Source organism: Saimiri boliviensis, chromosome 10 (assembly GCF_048565385.1).
Source record: "Saimiri boliviensis isolate mSaiBol1 chromosome 10, mSaiBol1.pri, whole genome shotgun sequence".
NCBI lineage: Eukaryota > Metazoa > Chordata > Mammalia > Primates > Cebidae > Saimiri > Saimiri boliviensis.
The window spans coordinates 71,547,827-71,570,732 of NC_133458.1; the positions used below are offsets into that span (position 1 = coordinate 71,547,827).

Below are 22,906 nucleotides of genomic sequence, written 5' to 3' on the forward strand. Positions count from 1 at the left end.
TGTATTGGTATTAAATCAGTAATATCTCATGCCTTTCCTGTAATTCTCACAGTAACACTTTTTAAATGATTGCAGTGAACTTTAAGTGATGACTTGGTTCAGGGTGCAGTTAGGGTGCAATTGGTGATGTGGGCAAGAGTGGGCAGGGTAAACTAATGGTAATAATAGAAAAGGAAGAGGAGAAAAAGGAAGAGGAGGAACAACTTTTCTTGGTTGTTTAGTATTTGCCAGACATTATTTTTAGGTCTTTACTTATATAGACTCATTTATTTGGATCAAAAGGATGACAGCCTACTGGATCAGAGATGGGCTGGAGCCAAAGTGATCAGAACTGAGACATTTGGGAGGATGATTAGAGACGAGCTATAGTGACAACACTAAGCAGAGGATAAAGGGTGAATCAAGGAACAAAAGGGAAATCAGTAGTAGAGAGTTGAAATTTGAAAAAAGTTAGCAGGCTCTAGGGACTGGTGTATGGAGTCTGGGGTAAATGTAGTAGCCGATTTGAACTTTGAGACATCTGTTTTGGGGTGAGTATAACTTGGCTGACAAAGACATGGGGTGAAGTGGGGATTGTGTTCAGTAATAGTAAAGCTGGAGGGTTTGTGTGGGGGAGACGTGGATGGAGATAAGAAGTGTGAATTTGGCAACGAAGGTAGGTGAAAGTGAGTGAGGAAGGGGAGATGTCACCAATGGAAAAAGAGTTCTGAATATGGGACTCTGCTCCGATGATGCTGAGCAGGGAGTGCTAAAGTGCAACTGATCCCAGAGTGGATGGGGCTGGGGAGAGACTGAGCTGTGACTGCTCGTAACCATCTGGGTGGAGTCAAGCCGAGAGTTGGCTGGTGTGTGGTAGAACATGCTAATGATCAGAAATGGAGGCGCCCTATACCCAGAGGTGGGCTTGATTTACCCACTTGACCCCTTGCCATTTGTAAATGAGCGACAAGCTTTTTATGTGTATGAAGTAAATGAGCAATAATTAGCAGCAGGTGGCTTTGACTCTTATTTTCTTAGACTCAGCACATCAGAATTGCCTTGGCAATGACCTGCATTAGCCACAGGAATCTCTATAACTCATGTCCCTCATGCTTTGCTCTTCGATCTGCTTTGTTTGATGTCCAGGGAGATTTAGTGGATCAGACTAGCAAGCCCCCCGGGAAATCCTATGGAGTTCAGCACTGGCACTGTGTTTAATGCCACTATTTAAGCCATTTTACTATGTGTAAAAGCTCATTCATTCACTATAATGTGTACTTTCCAAATCCTTTATGTGGCATTCTCTTGAGACTCCTTATTCTCCTAGGGGTTGATGCTAAGCATCTATTTTGGAATGGATCCCAAAATCAATAAGTGGAAGGCCCTTTACAGCTGTGTCTTCTAACATTGTAACCTACTGCATTTAAAGAGTGACTTATATTATTTGGATCATCACTACTTAACATAATTTTTTTTATATTAAGTAGTGATGATCCAAATAATATAAGTAGTTTTTGTTGTTAATATAATCTTTTTTAGATTAAGTAGTGATGAACCAAATAATATAAGTAGTTTTTGTTGTTTATTTTTAAAATATTACTCTCCGGGTAGGAATACCAACTTAAATGATCAACATTGTAAGACATATTCATTATTTGCAAGAAAGTCTTTGCACTTTGCAGAAATTTTCTGAGAATACACCTTACTTCCCTTTTGTAATTGAGGTTCTTTACAAGAAAATCATAACAAATACAAGACATGCTTATATTATGGTTTGCTCCTTAATGACTATAAATATTACTGAAGTTGTGCCAGACAGTTTTGATGAATTGAAGAAAGGTGGATAAATGTTGGGGAATGGTCAAGTAAAAGCTGGGAAAATATGGAGGAGGGGAAAACTCACATTTCCTAAGAAGATTCTCCTTGCTGCTTTCAGCTTAGAATGAAACAGCTATTGCTTTAACAGTGATTTTTCTGATCATACATTTCATTGTTGACTGCCAAAACATTTCCAGCACACTAGTTACATGGACCCTCATTGGACAAGGGTGTTTCTAATTTCTCAGATGATTTCCGGAATTCCTGCCAGGAATTTTACCCATTGGTGTTGAAAATAATTGGCAACCTGTATTTTAGTGATAAACTTCACTTTTGTGAGTTCTGTGGCTTTTCTTGGAAACAAAAAGATAAAAGATCTAACGGCATGGGTCTGTGTCCCTCCATGAGGATCCTCAGTCAGAGCTGGTAGAGCTGCCTCCTGTAGACAAGACATTTTCTCTCTGGCTGACCTCAGTCACAGTTCTGCTTGCTCAGTTATTCCCCTGGCTCTGTTAAGACTTTGAATTGCATCGCCTATTGAAATAGCCCTTTGTATTTAGATGACTCCAAACTCTATTCTTCAGCTTCAGTCCCCCATCTCCCTTCTCTCCCCATCTGTAATGTTGTATTTGTGCATTTTGCACAGAAGTCCCATTAATACCCAAATTATAACATGCACACTACAAGGTTTTTTCACCATTTTCCTCTTTGCTTTTTCTTTCTAATTTTACTGCCATCTTCTTTGCCCTGTCAAAGTCAAATTGTTACTGGACCTTCCTTTTTTGCTTCCACATTTAAAGGCTACTAAGAATTTCTTGGTCCCACTTGGCTGTGCTCTCCCCAGTGCACATTCTCTACTTTCTGTCTCCACATTTGCCTCCCATCCCCCTGCAGGTGCAGTTGAATCAGAGAGATGTTGGCATTCGTTTCCCAGCAGCTTGCCTTATTTCTGGTTTTTGCTCCAGTCTGTCATACAGGCAGGGACAAGAATAGGCTTAAGCAAATTCCATTTTTATTCTGTCACTTTTCTTTTCAGAAATCTGCTATAATTTTCCATCACCCCTTACACCAAATAGAACTCAATTTTCTGTTTTTTCAAGGCTTTCCTGGTTGCCTCCACATATCCATTCTTACCAACTAAAATTTTTTTTCTTTTTAAGGCTGAGCGCGGTGGCTCAAGCCTATAATCTCAGCACTTTGGGAGGCCGAGGCGGGTGGATCACAAGGTCAGGAGATCGAGACCATCCTGGTCAACATGGTGAAACCCCGCCTCTACTAAAAATACAAAACATTAGCTGGGCATGGTGGCGCATGCCTGTAATCCCAGCTACTCAGGAGGCTGAGGCAGGAGAATTGCCTGAACCCGGGAGGTGGAGGTTGCGGTGAGCTGAGAGCATGCCATTGCACTCCAGCCTGGGTAACAACAGCGAAAACGCCGTCTCAAAAAAAAAAAAAATTTTTTTTCTTTTTTAAAACAGAGTCTCACTCTGCCACCTAAGCTAGAGTATCATACATGATTATAACTCACGGTAACCTTGAACTCTTAGCCTCAAGCTGTCCTCCCACCTCAGCCTCCCAAAGCATTGGGGTTACAGGTAGGAACCACCACACCTGGCCTCAACTTTCTGTTCCTTGACTTAATTTCATACACATCTCTTGCGCTCAGTCTGTCAGTTCCTTCTTTGACAGGTCTTGGCACAACCAAATATTCCCTTCCTTTGCTAGTTCCTGACCTCATTCAATACCCAGTTCCAATTCTACCTATTCTTCAATGCTTCCTCTGGCCCACTCCACGAGACCTTGATTATCATTTTGCTTTACATTCTTCTAAACTTGTACACTGGGGATTACAAACATGTAGTAGGTCAGAGCACGGGCAAACTTGAATTTAGGTTCTGCCATCTATTGGCTAGGCAATCTCAGTTCTTGCTGAGCCTCCTTTGTTTTAATTATAAAAAGAAATTAATAATAATACTGGTGTATTTGTATTGGTAGGATTACATGTGATAATGAATGTCAAGGGCCTGGCACTGAGTAATCAATAAGCCAGTATCTCAGAGAGCATCTCCAGCCACACTGCACGTCCACAAATTTGAGCTATATGCTCTTTGAAGGAGAGAATCTGGTTTTGCTTAGTTTTGTATCCCTATTCATTATAAAGTGCATAGCACACATTAAATACAGCAAATATTTGTTGAAAAATGAAAACAGTATGATCATGAATGGCAGACATTGATTATTGCAATCATTATGATGATTTCACAAATCTCTGCTGTCACACTGTGAGCAGAAATGTGTATAGTAGGAACATGGTGTATTTCCCAATTTGTGTATTTGTCTGAAAGTGTGTCCTAGAATGACTGCAGATTTATGATTGCCTCCTGGGGACAATGACAAGAAGTTTGAGAATTTTTCATTGTTCTGTATTATTTGGTATTTTTTTTGCCTTCCATTGCTCTCTCATCTACTTCAGGACACACTATACATTTATTCTAGTTGCATATAAATAGTATGCAAATGAATACTCATGACTTGTATGGTTAGTCAGTTTTTTTCCCCCATTTTAGAAATTTCGGTCGGGGGGGCTCTTCATTTCTCAAGGTTTCCATTTTGTTAATTTCAGTTGGGAGCACAAAAGACTCAAATATATAATCATTGGTGATTAGTAAGAGTCTTCTTTGAACTGATTTTATTTAAAAATGTTGCTGGCACCATCACTACCAGCATCGCCACCATGATTAACATTGAAATTAAATCTTGTTTGGATAAATTTTCCCAGGAATTTGCCATGGTGTTATCTCCCATTCCGTGTACTCACAAACACCCTTTGCTTTGGAAAGAGAAAGTGCCAGAATAAGCAATAGTACATTCAGAATGCAAATGAAAGTTTTATAGAAATAGGGTTGTGCTGGAGATGAAATTAATTGTGACACTTCAGGAGGAGTTTTACAGAGGAAGAAGATTAACATGTTAGGTCTTCAGTGGCTGTCTTCTCTTATGCAAATAATGTTAGGCAAAATGAAATCTACGTGCATCGAAGCTCAGTGGAGGAATGTTTATTGAGTCCATAGAAATTCGAGCAGCGCACGTCTCTAAGGGTTTATGACAGCCTATTTTCTTTTCTCAGTATGAAGATGAATTGCTCCATTATCTAAATTGGAATCCATGATGATGGTTCTTTTTGATTCTTTTATTTATTTTTGTTTATTTATTAAGAAACTTGTACAGAAAATGGGTTATCTTGAAGTTGCTATTCTTGCTTAGACCAGATAATATTGTATTTTTCAAATATTTGTGTATGTATAGCTAAAAAGTAAGTATTTTATATCATTAGACCAGATCTAACTTAATTTTTTCTCTGATTCTTTCACATAGGCTAAATAATACAACCTCCTGTTGATCACCCAACAGTCACATTTTCATTCCAATGATTTTTGCAATGATATGCACAAAAGTTATTTATATATATGTTCACTTCTTTTCTCTCTTTCTCCAAGGAAACCAACATGTCTGACAAAAGTGACTTAAAAGCTGAGCTAGAGCGCAAAAAGCAGCGCTTAGCACAGATAAGAGAAGAAAAAAAACGGAAAGAAGAAGAGAGGAAAAAGAAAGAGGTAAATCCTATGTGTTGGAGTTACGGAGAAAAAAGGAAAATTACTTGATCCTGAGCAGCTGCTCAAATGGATAAACAGGACCCCTAAAAGAATCCTTTTATGCTATCTCAATAAAATGAGTGACTATCTCCCTATTTGCATGATAAAGTTGTTGCCCTCTGCTATGTGCTGGTCAGCCATCACCTAAATGTGTGATGACATTGGATCCAGAGGCTCTAGAGGCGTCCAAACCCCAGGTTCATCAGAGCCATGAACAGAATTCTAAGGGTGGTCTGTGATCTTGTTATTGTTAGAAACTTCTTAACCTTTCTCTGTCCTTCAGTTTCCTATTTTAATATGAGAACATTAATACATTTATTTTGTGGGGTTGTACTTAGCAGTACCTAGAATATAGTTAGTACTTAATAAGTGTTCGTTTTAAGAAAAGAGTTTTTTGAAAAATCTACCAGCAGGAACATTTTAGGAGAAAATTAGAAAACTATGCCAATGGATTTCTATTGTTTCCAAAGTGGTATACGTTTTTTATGGTAAATAAGTATCTTTGGTTTGTTAAGGGGAAGACTGTTCTTTTAGTAAGAAGGTAGATAGGATAGTACAGTACAGAGAATTATTACATGTTGGAGCTGGCTGAAATTTCAGAGACTTTCCATTGAGGCCCCTCTTTATGCCAACAAAGCAGCAGAGACCCAGAGGTGAAATGTAGCTTTTCTGTATCCTAGACTTAGAATCTAGGACTCTATAATTCCAGTCAAGTGCCTCGTTGTCGTTATCATGTTTTCTTTCACTATGTCAATTGAATAAATATTTATTTTTAATTCTCTAATTTGTTATGGCAGTGTAGGTATAGACTACATCTTAACCAGATGTCAAAAATATTTTTGAATAGTTTTCTAAGAAGATAATTTCATGTAGTGTGATATGCTTTTGTGTATAGAAACCAGAGCTGCTGTCCTATGCAGTTCTTCTGTAAGGACAAAGAAAACTTATTTTGATACCTTACAATATAAATAAGCGTTGTTTCATACTACAAGGCTGAGAGACCAAGGTAATAGATTTACAACAATTATTATTTTCCAAGAAAGTAAAAGATAATTGCAGTTGCATTTTAGCCTTCTGGCATCTCCATGCCATTATGTGTTGATTGATGTGATCGTTTATTTGTCCTTGACATCACACATAATGTTTTTTCCCTTTGAGATCTTTGCTGTTACATATGCAGTCTTTGAATGAAGTAGAGGTGAGAATTGACAAGGAATGGCTATTCATTTCCATGCAAAGCCAAAAAAGCATTAAGTTATTATATTTCCTTTCCCTCAAATGTCAACACTTACTGTAGCTTTAAAGCACCTGTTATCCTTTACTAATAACCAGTTTCCTTTTAAACTGACATTCTAATGTCCAACTTGAATTTCATAGAATTACCACAAAATGTGATGTGATATGGGAAATTTGGTTCCAAATTATGCTGTCTGCTTCATCTTTTCCATTTTACACATTTTGGGGAAATTGCAGGCAAACAAAACTGATGGAAGCAGGCTACCCTTTTTGCTTCTATAACCAAGTATTTTTTTTCTGGTGGAGATTTAGCTTTTTTCACAGCAAAAACAGCCCTGGGAAGTTGAAGGCTGCAGGTAGCGGAGGACTCTAGACCAGGCGTCCCCAAACTTTTTACACAGGGGGCCAGTTCACTGTCCCTCAGACCGTTGGAGGGCCGCCACATACTGTGCTCCTCTCACTGACCACCAATGAAAGAGGTGCCCCTTCCTGAAGTGCAGCGGGGGGCCGGATAAATGGCCTCTGGGAGCCGCATGCAGCCCACAGGCTGTAGTTTGGGGACGCCTGCTCTAGACGATCCTGGCTGCTGCCTGGTTCTAAAATTGACATCATATGAAGTCGTAGTTTTCTCATTTCTAAACTGGTGTGGTGACTAAAGCTTGTGATAACTGAACTGTCCTCCACAGAGTCAGATGGCAATACAGAATCTGAGTCTTTCATCCTCAAATTTTCTGATTTGAGTGATCTGAAGCAGGGCTGGATTTTGGGATCCGTTGGACCATGTCATCTTTAATGCCTCTCCTGGCTTGAAAACTTCTCCCTTCACAACCCATCTCCACTCAAAGAGATCTTTCCTTGGTTTTGTCCATGTACTCTCTGCAGACTGTGCTGATTTGGTTGCTTCTGAGCAGCCAAGGCTGTAAGACATAAGACAGTAAACTTAGTGGTTATGCACAGGGGCTTTTGAGTTGAACATGGCTGGGAAGCCTGGATCTGCCCTTCACAGAATGGCCCTGAGTGAGTATGAGTCCTCTCTGAACCTGTTTTCTCTTCTGTAAAATGGAGAAAGGAATGATGCCTTCCTCACAGATTCAAGAGGATTCAAGATCTGAGATCAGTGAAAGATAGCTGTCATTCTGCTTCTGAGATCAGCTATCAGAGTAGATGAATGGGACTTCATAGAATGGTCGCATACATTTATAAGATCTCTGCTGGTGAGATCATTTTTCAGAAATGTCCCATTGTTTGAATGTCAGTGACCTTGCAGGGTAGGCATGTCTGCCCGGGGTCTCGACCTGCAAGAGGGTCCCAATACCTGGAAGAGAGAGTGCGCGGAAGAAAGGGAGACAGAAAGCGAGGCATCTGGAGGGCTGGATAGGCTGTGCCTAAACAGCGAATTTTATTTTTCAAAGGCCAGGAATAAATACACTTTCTTTGCTCTGGTTTACCTCATTGCAAGAGGAAATGCAAATCTATACCTTACTGGCCTATACAATAGAGAAGTCAGATACACAATCAGTGGTTGTAAAAAGTAACAGAATTTCCTGTGATCACAAAGCTTGTTTACATCCAGACATTATTCCTCATGGCTGCAGGTATTTCTGGTTTGATCTTGTTTTAGAACTGAGATGTGAAAAGGTTTTCTGGTTTTGCTCATCAGAATATCTTTTAACCAGATTCTCCTTTTTCTGCTCCTGACTCAAGTTATCTCAACTCCCCCTATTCAGGAGTCTCTGAGTCAGGGATCAAAGCCATCCCATATGGTGGCATTTGCTTTGCAAATATTCCCACAGTTAAACCATTATCTAGGGTACAAGGCAGTCAGGCAAGTAAAGAAAAGGTTAAAGCTATTAAAAGTTAAAAGCAGGAACTGGTTGCTGGTAGGGAGTCACTCGGTCTAGCAGCACTGCATAGTTTTAGGCCCAAACGATATTGTGGTTGATATTAGAAACTGATCAGTCATCTTTCAGTCCCTTCTTTCTGATAGCTGGACTGCCTCCAGTAGGAAACTGTGTTTGGGATCAAACTCACCATATAGTGAGACCCACACCTTTTGGGGGTCTCACATGGGAATGTTCCCCACATTGGAAGGGTCTTGAAATTCAAGGTCCCTAGTTTCCTGAAACTGGGCATTTTATGACTGAAAGGAATCTGGAAGTAATCTATTCTGATCCTTTCTCACATGGGGAAGCTGGGCTGCAGAGATCGAAGTCTTAGAACCAGCCTTGCCTTATCTCCAATCACATGAAGGAGACTGGCAATAAAGGGGGGCTACCTCTAAGGCTCATCCAGCCAGTTGTCGGGTCAGAAACCTGAAGTCATCCTTTTACCACTCCCTACTCCAATTTGCAGTGGTCATCAGGCCTGGACAGGCATAACAGGACTCTTTTCGCCTCCATTATTTTTCTCTCTAAAATCTACGTTCCAGTGAGATGCAGCTGCTTATGTATACTCTAATAGACTGCATTCTTTCTTGATAGAGAGCTTAGGATGTTCTCTTTCCTCTGGTTTCACTGATCTCCTATTTCTTCCTATCATCATTTGCCTGGCTGTGAACTTTACCTGGCTGTTCTTCAACTGGCTGTTAACTGCATGTCTTTCCATTCTCATCTCAAATATCACTTTCTCCAGAAAGGTGCCTCTGATACCTTTCTTTACCAGTAACTAGGTTAATTCTGCATCCTATCATTGACATTATGAAACCATTTAGCACAAGGTGCTATATTTTCCCCTTCACTTTTTTTTTTCTCCTAATAGATGGCAAGCTTTCAAGGTCAGGGCTATATTCTTTTTCTGTTGATGTTGTTTGTTTGTTTTTTTAATCGTTGAGTCAATGTCTAATGTAGATTTTACCATATGATAGGCATTCCAAAAGGAATTATAGAATTAATGAATGAGTGAATAAATGAACATAGGAACTAATCAGGGAAGGTTTGAGAGGCAGGTCCCAGACATCCTTTCCAAGCATTTGGAGTTTTATTCTACAAATTTCTTTGGGAACTTCTGATCCTGAATCCATGGCATATCGACTGGCCACTGTCATTGACTACTGAATTTAAGATTTTCTAGTTTTGTGTTGTTTATAGAGAATTAGAAATAGCTTTAAATAGCCTGGATTTTTATAAACATTCTTTAGGCTTATATTTTAAATAAAACAAATACATTTAACATTAAAAAGAAAAGAAATGTTAATACTGCACTGAGTGCCTTTTTTGCCATGACTCTAAAAACGAGTGTGAATTAGGACCACCCAAGTTGATTATATCCACAGAATTCAGAAAACTGTGTCCCATGTTGTGTAAAATTACCACCCTCTGCCCTTTTGGTTGTCAGTTGCTTTCTTGGCTGTGATATTATGTATGAAATCTGATTTTAAAATAAATATAGTGGCCACCATTTAAGACACTGGCCCAATTTTATGAAAGATTGGCTTTAATGCAATGAGGTGAGCTCAGTGGGGGCCACCCTGAAGTTTCATTCTGTCCTTGGCCTTCTGCCGAATTGCTGCAAGGTAGAGTGGGCAGGGGTTTCCTGGCCTGTTCTCATATGTTTATCTAATAAATGTGGAAATGTCTTTGGAAAAGTGATTGACAATTCTCAGCTGACAAATTTTTCTTTCTTTGATTATCCTCTCTGGCTTTCAGCTGTGATTACTCTCCACAAACAGAAATATCACTTGCTGAGAAAGGCACCTTGAAGATTTTTAATTACTAATACTGCAAAATCACTCCCTGTTGAATCTTTAAAACATAGCAGAATTCTGTAGTAGATATAGATCCTCACTCGGCAACATCTTTTTTCTCATCTCAGTTCTATCTTTGCCTCTGTTGTATACATAAACTTTGGAACTTGCTTCAGTAGTTTTTAAATGTTAAAACTGGAAAAGAATATGAACTTTAATATCTTCACTGATGAGAGATTAAACTGCCTTTTCATAATTTTGGTTTATGTAGAGTATCTGAAATACTCTAGGACTCATATTAGCCCTTACTGGCCTTCAGATGGTAATTTTCCCTCTAATGACAGATAGACTTCAAAAATATGAGTGATTCAGAATTGTTGAGCCCAGAGACATGTGCAACGATGCACTTAGTTTATAATTGGTGTGTAGGTCACCCTCTGGGAGTAAGTCAAAACTTTTTTCTGCTTATAGATACTACAATGTAACTAATGCTTCACTGCTTTGAAATGTATTCTGCATGCCTTAAGAAAGTAATGTACTTGTTAGGGTACCCAACTTCCCATAGGGAAGAAGGTGTGTCTCATAACGAAATGCTTTTTGACAGGCTTTAAGACAGCCTCACTTCTGTAAGCCCACAAAGATTTGTTGTGAGGTAGTTACACATCAAACATGATGTTATCAAGTTTCAGATGTGGGGCACATACCTTAAGTAATAACTGTGTTATGAAAGAGAGAAGAGACGTGGAATTTTTTAATTTTTCCCAGAATCCCACCACAGATCTTGTTTACCTGCATTTTAATTTGTCACTATCCTGTAAAAACACAAACACGATACTAATTTTAAGAGGCCAGTATAAAAAACATGATGTGTTTTTAGACAGAATTTGTGAAAGGAATTTCTTGTAAATGATTTGTTGTACTATATTTTCTACGTGATAATTTTCTTCTTCTAGTTAGTGTATGTAATGAAATCCTATGAAAATCAGAATCAAGTACCAAGGCATATCAATATCGATCACATGCCTTAATACAGATTTTAGCCCAGTTTATTTTAAAATATGGCAAACTTGTCTTACCAATACAAATAGTGTGTTTTATGGTTACAAATTTTAATAAATAGTATTACTTTTCAGCACGATCCCAACAATTCCTGGTTTGCACAATCTCAAACATGGGGCCAGAATATTACAAACACACAGTCATCAAAAACTGATATCCCAGAAGAGACAAGAAGGTCTAAAAAAAAAAAAAAAGACAGTTTTTTTTTTTTTTTTTTTTTAATTGTATCCCCAGTCAGAAATACTTTGCCTTGATGGTTTCTCTTCCAAACCTGTGAGAGAAACTTTCATCCCATGTGATAGAAGCAGGAAAAAGCCTTCAACCAAGAGAGAAAGTGCTGGGTCAGTAATTATTAAATGGAGCAATTATGGTGTTTATTCATCCTTTATACATGTGATTATATCTATTTAGGGCTTTCACCTTGTCTTCACTACCATGCATTTATCATTTTTAGTTTCAGCCAGGAAAAACATACGTTTAGTAATGTTATTAACTTTTCTTACGGACGTCTACTCCTAGGCTGATATGCAGCAGAAGAAAGAACCTGTTCAGGATGACTCTGATCTGGATCGCAAACGAAGAGAGACAGAGGCTTTGCTGCAAAGCATTGGTATCTCACCGGAGCCGCCTCTAGGTATTTAAAAGTGCTTCCTGTTACTATTCCTCAAAATCAACTTGTGTGGGATATACCATGTCCAGTGTTCACTCTTCTTTATAGTTTTTTTTTTTTAATTTTTATTTTTAAAGGCATTCTGTGGCTTATGGTTCAGATAGCATGTATTTTTGGAATTGAGGGGTCTGGAAGGAGATAGGAGGAAAGATTGTAGAATTGTCAGTGGTTTGCTGTTTATTGACTGATTAAATGGTCAGCCTCCTCCACTGTGTTACTAATAGATTATTTTATACTTGTTAAATGAGTCGCTATTTGGTAAATACAAAAAATACTGGAATTTCTTATTAAATTGTTCTTCATTTTCATTGCTGAATTCCAGCCTCTCTTTGCCAATCTAAATACTGTGAATCTGGTTATGAATTTCATTAACTGCCACAGGCATAGAATTAGTCCATGATGAAAATAGAAGGCTCAGTGGGAAATTTGAAGGAAAACAAAATGATGGCACATTAGCAGCCAATGAACAAGTTTAAATTAATTTGACTTTATTGTATTTCGATTTGATTGCTAATTGGCATTTTCACTGCAATGCCTCTTCTCTAAGTCATTCATTCCTAATGGATTATCTATGACCTCATTTTATCACTGAAGCTTAGATATTGAATTGTTTTCTTTGTGTTGAAGGTAACTTGTGCATATTTTGTTTATTCTGTCACTTACCTATATATCTCTCATGTAATAAATAGTTTTATTTTTCTTTTATCCTTTTGTTTTCCATACATTTAAGATTACTCGTAGGGTGTCTGTAAAACTACGTTATATCCAGTATAGTTAAAAACCGTTTTAAAAGAATACACAAAAATAAATACAGTATTAAGGTCTTCTACTTAGAGTACTTCATTTTCTGAAGTTAATTCCATAATTCACTCTTATATTAAAATAAATTTTCATTTATTTCCAGTTACTTAAACTAAGAATAAAAATTATCCCATGTACAACAAAATGACAAATGTTTATATCAATGTGAATATAAAAATAACTATATAATAAGCTTACAAATTATGAAGTATTGCTGGATATAATTTGATACATACAAAACTAAAACATTATTAAAAAGCATTTTATACTCAATCTCAATTCGCAATAGGTAAAATCATATGTTCAACAATGCTGTAATAAGCCCCAATAAGATTATATTCTTTTGTTTAATTTCTTTATGTTGTGGAAGAATTAACCTAGGGGATATTATATTTGACTGGTGGATCTTCTTTTCTACTTAGGAGCTAGTATACTTTTTTTCTACTTGGTTGACATCTGATATAAATTAGACACATTACAGTTAATTATATTTGTGCCTCAAAATAGCCTTTGAAATTCTGTTGCAATGTGAACACTGGTTAAACACAATAGTAGTATGTCCTAGTGTCCCCTACCCTACGTAAAGCCAGTAATTAAACTTTAAGAACAAAACAGATCAACGTCTCTAAACCATGACCAACTTTTGCACTATCCCTGCATTGCTGCCAAGGGACCCTGGCAAGGACCCCGTTTTCATTTTTCAGCCATCTCTCCGACTTACCCTCTGAGCTTATTCAGAGGGTAATCAGTGAATTAATTGAGGAACCACATGAAAATTCCTAGCTTCTTGACAGATCTGCCATTGTATTATAGGATTTGGGCAAAATAGTTAAGCCCTTTACCGTATTAAATAAATAAAAGGAAATTGCACATGATTGAAACCAAATGGGAATCTACACTTACGTACTGAAGTTTCTTTTTCCCCATATGGCTTCTTTGGCGTATGTGATATTAAGAACCTATTGAATTGTCTGGCCTGGAGCCATCTTGGCTATTTGGTATAGCTTCTATCTGAAGGACATTTGGCTTGTATCTGAAGGAAGGGTGAAAAATTGCATTGGCTTTAGCTTTTTTTCTTTTATTATGCTTGCTCTCAGATTTTCAGCTTGTGCTGACCTTGATCTTTGAACTCGTCTCCTGTCTCAGAAGTAAAGCGGTTTACTTCTGCGCACATGGCAGTGTCTTCTAGAGCTGCTAGAGACAAGGGAAAACAAGTCCCAAAGACAGTAAACAGTACAATGGAATGAAACTATTAATTAAATTCAAAAATAAGGCAGACTGGCATTTTTCTTTGTTTTGAAAAAGACTTTTAATAACCAGGTTCAACATTTACCCTTTCTCTCTCTGTCACTTAGGCTCTCATGGCAAATGCAGCTTATGTTCCACAGAGTACATTTCCCTCTAAATGTAGACATACAACAGATTTTTCTGACTGTCCTTGACCATTTAAAATTATTGAGAATCACTTATTTTATAACCTTTTAAAGTTTTATAGACACCCTATTTTATTTTTAATAGGTCACATCTATACTAACAAAATAATGTGAAGAATCAAAATTATCTGGATGGTTCATGCTAGTGAGATATTTGACTTGAATTATCTGGATAGCTATTTCGAGTCTCCATTTTACTTTGTTAGGGTGGACATGGCCTCAGAGTCCCTATGTTAATTCTGTCTAAATCATTTCAAATTTTTATTTCCAAAATATAAACAATTCACTGGACTTTCTTCCTCTTCTTTCCTTTTTTTTCCTTATCCCATCTCAATATCTCCTGGCCATACAACCACTTTAATTTGGGACCATTTGTTTTGATTTGTCTGACACTGCTCTTCACCAGTGCAGCCGCTGCATTTTTTAACATGGGATACCTGTTATTTTCATTATTTAGTCCCAACCCCTATGTCTCCCTCCTCGAAATCAGTGAGCACTCCCAGTGAAGCAGGAAGCCAAGACTCAGGCGATCTGGGGCCAATAACAAGGTAAGAATTGTCCCTTTGAAAGACCTTGATGGGTAACAGCACAACAACACTGTTAGAATACTGTGATATGTGCACGTATCTGCATGTATACTCGGACATTTTACGTTTACATTTATGGTACCTTGCTATTTTTAGTGGCATAGCAATGACCTTGAACCCTAGAAATGATAAATATGTATCATCCTTCTTTGAATGGGCTAATTTAGCACCATGTGTCTTGCCTAACGAACACAAACATATCCATTAGCTTAGGCTTAAAAAAGGCAGGGAGAACCAAATATAAATTAAATATATATCCAGTCTCTTATTATCTTATTTTGGTTTTTGTTTCCATGAGAATCTTTGTGAATGGAATACTGAGATGTTCTAATTCTAAATTTAATTTTTGAAACATGTTATTTGCTTAGTAAAGTTGACTAATTTGAAAACTCAGTCACCTAAGTGTTTCTATTATATTATTATTGATAGTAGTAGTATCAGGATTGGCTGCCTCTGTTTAGTGAGTTCACTGCCAAATTTGTATTATACTATGTAGAATCACAGGTTATGTAACTTCTGAAAGTGGATACAGACATTTTCTAATTTAATCACTGAAGAGGTATCCAAAAGGTAAGGATGTATCCAAAAGGTAAAGGTTTAAAAAGAAAAAAAAAAAAAGATGTAAAAAGAAGGGAGAAATTTCATAAATGTAAATGGAGTCACAGTAACTCTCCGAATCCAGCTGTCTTCACCAGTGTTCCCACATGCTGGGGTCCACAGGCAGGAATTTATGTGAGTATGGCAACCACACCCAATTCTTAAAGACCAGCTGGTCCCCTCACAGCTCAAGCTGTTTGAGCTTACGTGGGACGATGGACCCAGTTTTTCCACAGTTGCCTATTTTCTTGAGAAGCTACAAATTCAGCTTTGTGCAGTGGCAGTATCGTAGCCAATGAAGTTTAGGCGAGGTGCGATTATTGCTAATTGAGAAGCTACAAATTCAGATATTCAGGTGATAATCTCCTAAATGTTAAATGTTAATGACTTTCGTTCCAAGTAGTTATGGACCAGATTTGGCCTGTGGCCTGCCAATTTATGAACTCTATCTCTGACTCTTAATTTAAAAACAAATCATAAAATACTTTAATCAAGCTTTAAATAAAAGAAGAAACAATCATCCACAGCAATGCTTTTCTAAGAAGTCAGCCTTTTGGCTTGTCTATGTACCTTTTTAGTCCTTGTCTGTGTACATTTCTTGCCTCCGTACATATTATTGGGGCAAAGATATAAAATTTTGCATTTTCCTTTTTACTGAAAGCATTAGCATAAGCATTTTCTTCTGAAAATGTACTATTTCTATATAGGCCTCGTTAATTTGGTAGCTGAAAATCTGGACATGAGGATAATCTAGCATTGACTGGAGCTGTAGGCTTTTTTGCTTTTGAAACCAGCATGTAAGACTGGAATTACCTTGCCTATTTCTGCCTATTGGTGTTCCTCAGACTTGAATATTTTGTTTTGATAGGCCCTTTGGCAACCAGTGGACACTGCTTTCAATTAAAAAAATAGAGGTTTTTGAGGGCACAAAGCTGGTTTATTTTAACAAAACACTTTTGTGATTTGGGGCAGCACACGTCTTCTCTCATCTTTTGCTTTGAATACTTCAAAAGGTCTTTGAGGGGGAAACATGTAATAGCAACCCGGTTGTGTAAGATCTAACATTTATTCAAGAGCTGGCATAATATAATCACATTTTTAGAGGGGGGTCCATTGACCTATTATTAAGTTAATGTATTTGACCATTTCTATACCATGATGGTTTGTGTCATTGCTGCTTAGCTTCAAGGGTGCAGTTGGCAGCATTCAATTCTGTTACTGACTTCAGAGTTGAGGAGCCCTTTTGAAAACTTTCTAAAGAAAGCTGACCTATGCTGTTAGTACTCTGGGGACAAAAGCAATTATTTCTTCACAGAGAACATCACTTTTTATTTCTTTATCCTTCTTAAGTGATTTTTTTAACTTTGTGAATCACTTTGGAAGAGGTACAGCCTACTCCTACCCAACACAACACTACCTTCAATTCTTTGTAGGAAAGTTCTTGCAAGTCTGGGTAACTACAAGTCAATAAGTAAATCTCTTGCTAAGTGCGGGTTTCATAGAAATGCAAGAAAATTGACATTGAAAATGATAGTTTTCAGAAAAACTGAGCACAAAGTTTGCTGGAGGAGAACATATTAGGAATGGCTTAGTAAATTCTGCCCTTGTTTTGAACTTAGGAAAATTCCACACAAATTTATGTTTTTTTCTTTAATAAAATAAATATGAGGTTAAATTGCAGGAGAATGTTATATTTCAGTTTTTAAAAATTCCACTTTGAATGTCTTTTTTTGTAGAAGAAACATCTTTGAAAACAATTTATATTAACTTTAACACTTCATAAAACAGGAGACTGGGAAAAGAGTTCAGTAATTCTTAAGAATATAACTCTTATGCTCATAAATTTGCCTATGGAATTTGAACTCTTCAAAAATGGAAAATCTTTCAGAAGATAACAAGCATCAAATTAACACATCTGGTCATAGCTAAAGGCACATATAAATTCTCTGATTCATTTGTCAAAATTTCAAAGCAAAACTAAAATTTTCTTTAGAAAGCCAAAATTAGCAAACATTTCTTATAATACTTATAACTAGTTAATCTGCAAATTGGCATCCTCAATGTACTTTATTATGAGAAAAACTAAAAATAGTGCTTTAAAAAAAGTATAACAAAAACCTCTCTTACTGATTCTTTTTTATTTTTAAGGGATTGTCTTGCTCCATTGCCCATGCTGGAGTACAGTGGTGCAATTATAGTTCACTGTAACCTCAAACTCCTGGGCTTAAGTGGTCCTCCTGCCTTGGCCTCCTGAGTAGCTGGGACTACAGCCGTGTACCACCATGCACAGCTGATTTTTATTTTTACTTTTTGTAGAGATAGAGTCTCACTGTGTTACCCAGGCTGGTCTGGAACTTCTGGCCTTAAGCAGTCCTTTCTCCTTGGCTGCCCAAAGTGCTGGGATTATAAACATGAGCCACTGCACTCAGCCACCTCTTACTGATTTTTAAGAGCAGTTGAGAAAAATTTTTAAAAATGGATAGAGAGTAGAAACATCTAATTTTTCAGTTATGCTAATGATTTAATTTTAAAAATTTCACTTAAAAGTGTCACCATTTGTTTTGCAATGTATGCTTCGATTTCTCATTTATAATTTATGCATCACACACTGGGGTCTGTCAAGGCGAAATAGGGGAAGGACAGCAGGGTGGGGGGTGGGAAGTTGGGGAGAGATAGCGTGGGGAGAAATGCCAGATATAGGTGATGGGGAGGAAGGCAGCGAATCACACTGCCATGTGTGTACCTATGCAAAAATCTTGCATGTTCTTCACATGTACCCCAAAACCTAAAATACAATTAAAAAATAAATAAATAAATATAAAAAATAATAATAAATTATACTGGTGGTTTTACCTTCTTTCTCCTGATCAGTTTTGGTAGAATCAATTACTCATTGCTCAGTTAATTATATTGGCAAGCAACAAGCTGATAGATTTTAAGAGCTTGTTGAAAAGATTAGTTTGAAAGGTTAGTTTTACTTATAAACATAAATGAAAAATAATCTTTGATATACTGTGTACAACTGGAATCCAACATATTAAGAGGATAGTAAGCTGTGGTTAATTAGTATTGTTTCAAAAATGCAAGATATTTTAGTATAAGAAAATGTGTTACCATATAATTCAGCATACAGAAAGGTCAAAGAAAGAAAAATAATGATTGTAATATGTACTTAAATTATACTTAAGATATTTAAACACTTATTTCTATATTTTAAAATTTAGTAAACTAGGAATAGAAAATATTTTCTCAAGATGGTAAAGAATATTTATCTGAAACCAGCAGCTTACACTTTTTGTATGTAAGAATGAAGTGTATAGCCCTGAAGAATGACTTTCATTTAGGTGAACACATTTCCCATCCACAGAAAGTGAATTCCTTGAAAGTAGGGTTTAAGTGATACCCATGTAGTAGATATTTGATAAATGTTTGTTGAGTCAGGCATGGTAGCTCATGACTGTAATGCCAGCTCCTTGGGAGGCTGAAGCAGGAGGATTGCTTCAGGCTAGGAGTTCAAGACCAGCCTGGGCAACACAGCATCCAAGATTTAAAAACATACGTATTTGTTGAATGAACTGTATAATCCTGCTTTTTACAGATGAGGACACTGAGATGTGCAGAGAGAACATAATTTTCTCAAGTTCATACAGAGCATTGTTTTGCTGCAGTGCTAGGGTTGTTTTGGTGGTTGTTTTTCTTTTTGAGATGGAGTCTTGCTCTGTCACCAGGCTGGAGTGCAGTGGCGTGATCTCAGCACACTGCAACCTGTGTCTCCTGGGTTCAAGCGATTCTCTTGCCTCAGCCTCCTGAGTAGCTGGGAGATATATATGTCATCATGTGTAGCCACCACGCCCAGCTAATTTTTGTAATTTTGGTAGAGACAGGGTTTCACCATGTTGGCCAGGGTGGTCTTATCTCTTGACCTCGTGATCTGCCCACCTCTGCCTCCCAAAGTGCTGGGATTACAGGCGGGAGCCACTGTGCCCAGCCAGTGCTAGGTTTTTACTTAGGCAGGTTGATTCAAGTTTCTACAACATATACCTCTATGCTACATAATCTCTAATGGTAGTTGATATGAGTGAGACACATCTACCCCATAAGGTTATAGTGAGGGTTATACAAAGTAATACTCTGTAAAGTACCCAGAAAGGATTCTGGTGTACACTAACTGTATATGAGTTTTAGCAATTATTGTAATTTTTTATATTTTAATTTAGCCATTTTTCTGATGGGAAAAAATCTTTTTAGATCCTCAAATAGAATATGTTGCTGTCATTTTTCAATTTTAATAAGCATTGCCTATATCTTTATTTAAATAATTATGTAAAATTATTAAGCATGACAAGGCAAAGGGCAGATTGTGATCTATGCCCCTACAGACTACATTCTGGGTTGCCCACCTCTACCTCTTACTCACTAACCTTCAGATAACAACCAGAAGTGAATCTATCTAAGTGAAAATCATTCATCCAACATTTATTCTTCTCATTCACATGGATGGCTCATAAGGGACGTTGCACTAGAACTTTTCTCATGTTTAGTTGTAATTCCTTAAGGTTCTCAATGACAGAGCTGAACTAGAACATGTACTGGCCTGCAGAAATTTAGAAAAGTGTGTTGACCTCATAAAGTTCAGCTGGACACCAGGGTGTAGGCTAACCTGTCCCAGACCTGTTCTAAATGGGAGGAAACTTTCAAAATGATTTCAAAGTTAAAACATCTCTTAATGTGATATACCATGCAATATCCTGTAACAATAATAACCCGAATTGCATAACGTCCTTAACAAAATAATCTGAAGGGGAGATTTCTGATGTTTGTCTTTGGTGAGAAGTGTCATGGGGGGTAGTAATAGAATTAATTTTGGTCTTCTTTTTTTGACCATCTTTGGTCTTAACACCATCATTAAGTTCTATTTTTCAATCAATCAAGACATTCTAGCCCTCCTCCAACATTTTATTTATAATTTTTTTTTTTTTAAGACCCAGTCTCACTGTCACCTAGGCAGGAGTGGTGGCACAATCTTAGTTCACTGAAGCCGGGAAGCCTTGAATTCCTGTGCTCAAGCTATTCTCCCACTTCAGCCTCCTGCATAGGTAGAAGTACAGGTACATAAGACCATGCCCAGCCAATTTAAATTGTTTTTGTTGTCGTTGTTAGAGATGAGGTCTTGCTATATTCCCCAGACTGGTCTTGCACTCATGGCCTCAAGTGATTCTCCTCCCTCTCCATCCCAAAGTGCCTGGATCCTCCTGCCTCTCCCTCCCAAAGTGCTGGGATTACAGACAGGAGCCATTGTGCTCAGCCTAAAAATCTCTTAGTATTACATAAACAACATATATGCATTTTATACAGCTGGAAAATATAAATGAGCAAAAACAACAAAATAAAAACAACATGTTTCCACCACCAGAGACTAGCACTCTTAGCACCTTAATGCTTATTCTTTTATGTAATATATATGTCATCATGTGTAATGATAAATGACATCTTACTGTGAAAAATGTTGAACCTGCTTTTCCAATCAAGTATCTGTATTTTTATACTTCAATACATTTTCATCTTATCTAGTATCTATACTGTCTTCAAATTTCCCTTACTTGGCCCCAATAAAATACCGTAGTATTTAAAATTGATGCCTATGTTCACAATTAGCAGCATTTCTTAATCCAAAACCCTAATATTCATAGATTTTTCTCTAGGGAGGTGAGGCCCCTCACTAGGGTACCTTGAATGCAGCAGGTGGAGAAATGTCTTCTGAAGCACATGACAGGAGAACGATGGTACAAAGGGAATGGATTAAAAGTCACTTCGGCTTTCAGCTTCATGTGTATTCCAGATTAGAATTCAGGGACAAAGGAACAGATTTCTTCAATCTTCTCTCTTGAGCTTGAACACTGGGCCCCATACAGTTACTATTCAGTTTCTAATTGACAGAAAACTTTGGTAAAATTTAGATATTTGTCTTTGGGCTGCAATAATTTGTTGTGGGCAACTTGTCCTGTCTGCATATAGTTACCACCTTTTTATTGAGTGACTTCAGGAAAGAAAAATGTGTTCTGAGGCCACCTTTGCATAATACTCAAAAGAAATCTTTAGAACCTTCACCTTTATACACCATCAGATTCTGCGTGATTCTTTAGAACTACATAGGCAAGTATCACTATATAAAAAGAAGTTGATAGGATGCTACCAGCTAATTGGACTTCAGCGAGACTGAAATCACTAATTCAAGGTTGGTTAAAAGTCAGTCTCCTTGGAAATTAAAATAAGATTTTTACACTATAGGGTTTTCTCTTTATGCAGCACAATAAGTTCAAAATTTTTGATATCATCGTCTTCAGGCAAAGTATACTGTATGTACCCATATGGTTATAGTAACACAGAAAGCATCTATTTTAGGAAAGGGTGGCTGAGTTTTCTTCTAGAGAAACTGCTTGCTTGACAGCAGGACTTCTGTGTAAGATTTTGGGAAAACATGCTCTTTTCTATGATGAGAAGTCCTACATTTCTTATTGAATTCAGCTCCAATGGACTTCCCATGTGGCTTAGTGTGGCTCACACTGGAGCTTCATATAGAGGCTCAGGTGTTAGTCACCAGATGGAAAATACTCTCACCATAAATTAAGAAAAATGCTTTAAAAAAAACTGATATTAGTGTGTATTTCACTGTTCCACTTTTATTTCTGACATCAGAAAATCTTTGTCATCATTGCCAGTCCTAAGTAAGGAAAAAATTGAGGCCAGGAAGTAAAACATTAACTCATTATTTAAATACCATCATTTCTTAACTAACATCACTTCAATGAATGTGACAGATTGAGTGATATGATGGATTTTAAAATGTCCTTATTATTCCATGTACTACTTTTGGAAATGGCATTTTAAAAATTAGATATTTAGTGATAGCATTGACTAGATATTTTCTGTTTGGCACCGTGCTTACATAGTCTCAAACTGTTTTCACTGGCTGATTAGTCACTAGAGATTTGTTTGACAGAGAAGACATGTGGAACAAGAGCTTAGAGAAACTGTGGGACTCAGAAAAGCTCTGTATGTTGCCCTTCAGCTTTCTCTTCATCTTAGAGAGAAAAGGAAGAACGTGAATATTTGAGTTCTAGCACAGTTGCTTCAGGGACTAATTAAAGTTACTAAGTTCACTTGATAGAGAAGATGGTTGGACCTCTTTTGTTTTTCAGCACAAATCAGCAATATGGTAAGCATTAAAAAAAAACCATATATATATATATATATATATATATATATATATGTATATGTATATGTTCAGAGAGACAGGGTCTCGCTATGTTGCCCAGGTTGATCTTGAACTCCTGGTCTCAAGTGATCCTCCTGACTCAGCCTCCCAAAGTGCTGGGATTACAGGCGTGAGC

At 37.3% G+C, this 22,906-nt stretch overlaps 1 protein-coding gene and 1 non-coding gene across 6 annotated transcripts in view; both read left to right on the forward strand.

Moving 5' to 3' along the window:
- The window catches only part of DYNC1I1 (dynein cytoplasmic 1 intermediate chain 1), a 328,200-nt gene that overhangs the window by 25,121 nt on the left and 280,173 nt on the right, over positions 1–22,906 (forward strand). For 3 of the 5 annotated variants that reach the window (XM_003921229.4, XM_074379474.1, XM_074379472.1), the window contains exons 2-4: positions 5,295–5,411; positions 11,947–12,061; positions 14,738–14,879. In XM_003921229.4, the coding sequence (XP_003921278.1) occupies positions 5,304–5,411; positions 11,947–12,061; positions 14,738–14,879 (365 nt within the window). In that variant the 5' untranslated portion in view covers positions 5,295–5,303. The remainder of the gene's footprint in view (positions 1–5,294; positions 5,412–11,946; positions 12,062–14,737; positions 14,880–22,906) is intronic. The other 2 variants (XM_003921227.4, XM_074379473.1) reach the window with 1 other exon arrangement.
- LOC120365412 (U4 spliceosomal RNA) lies at positions 15,782–15,916 on the forward strand. The gene has a single exon (XR_005580355.1). It is a non-coding gene; the product is annotated as a U4 spliceosomal RNA (small nuclear RNA).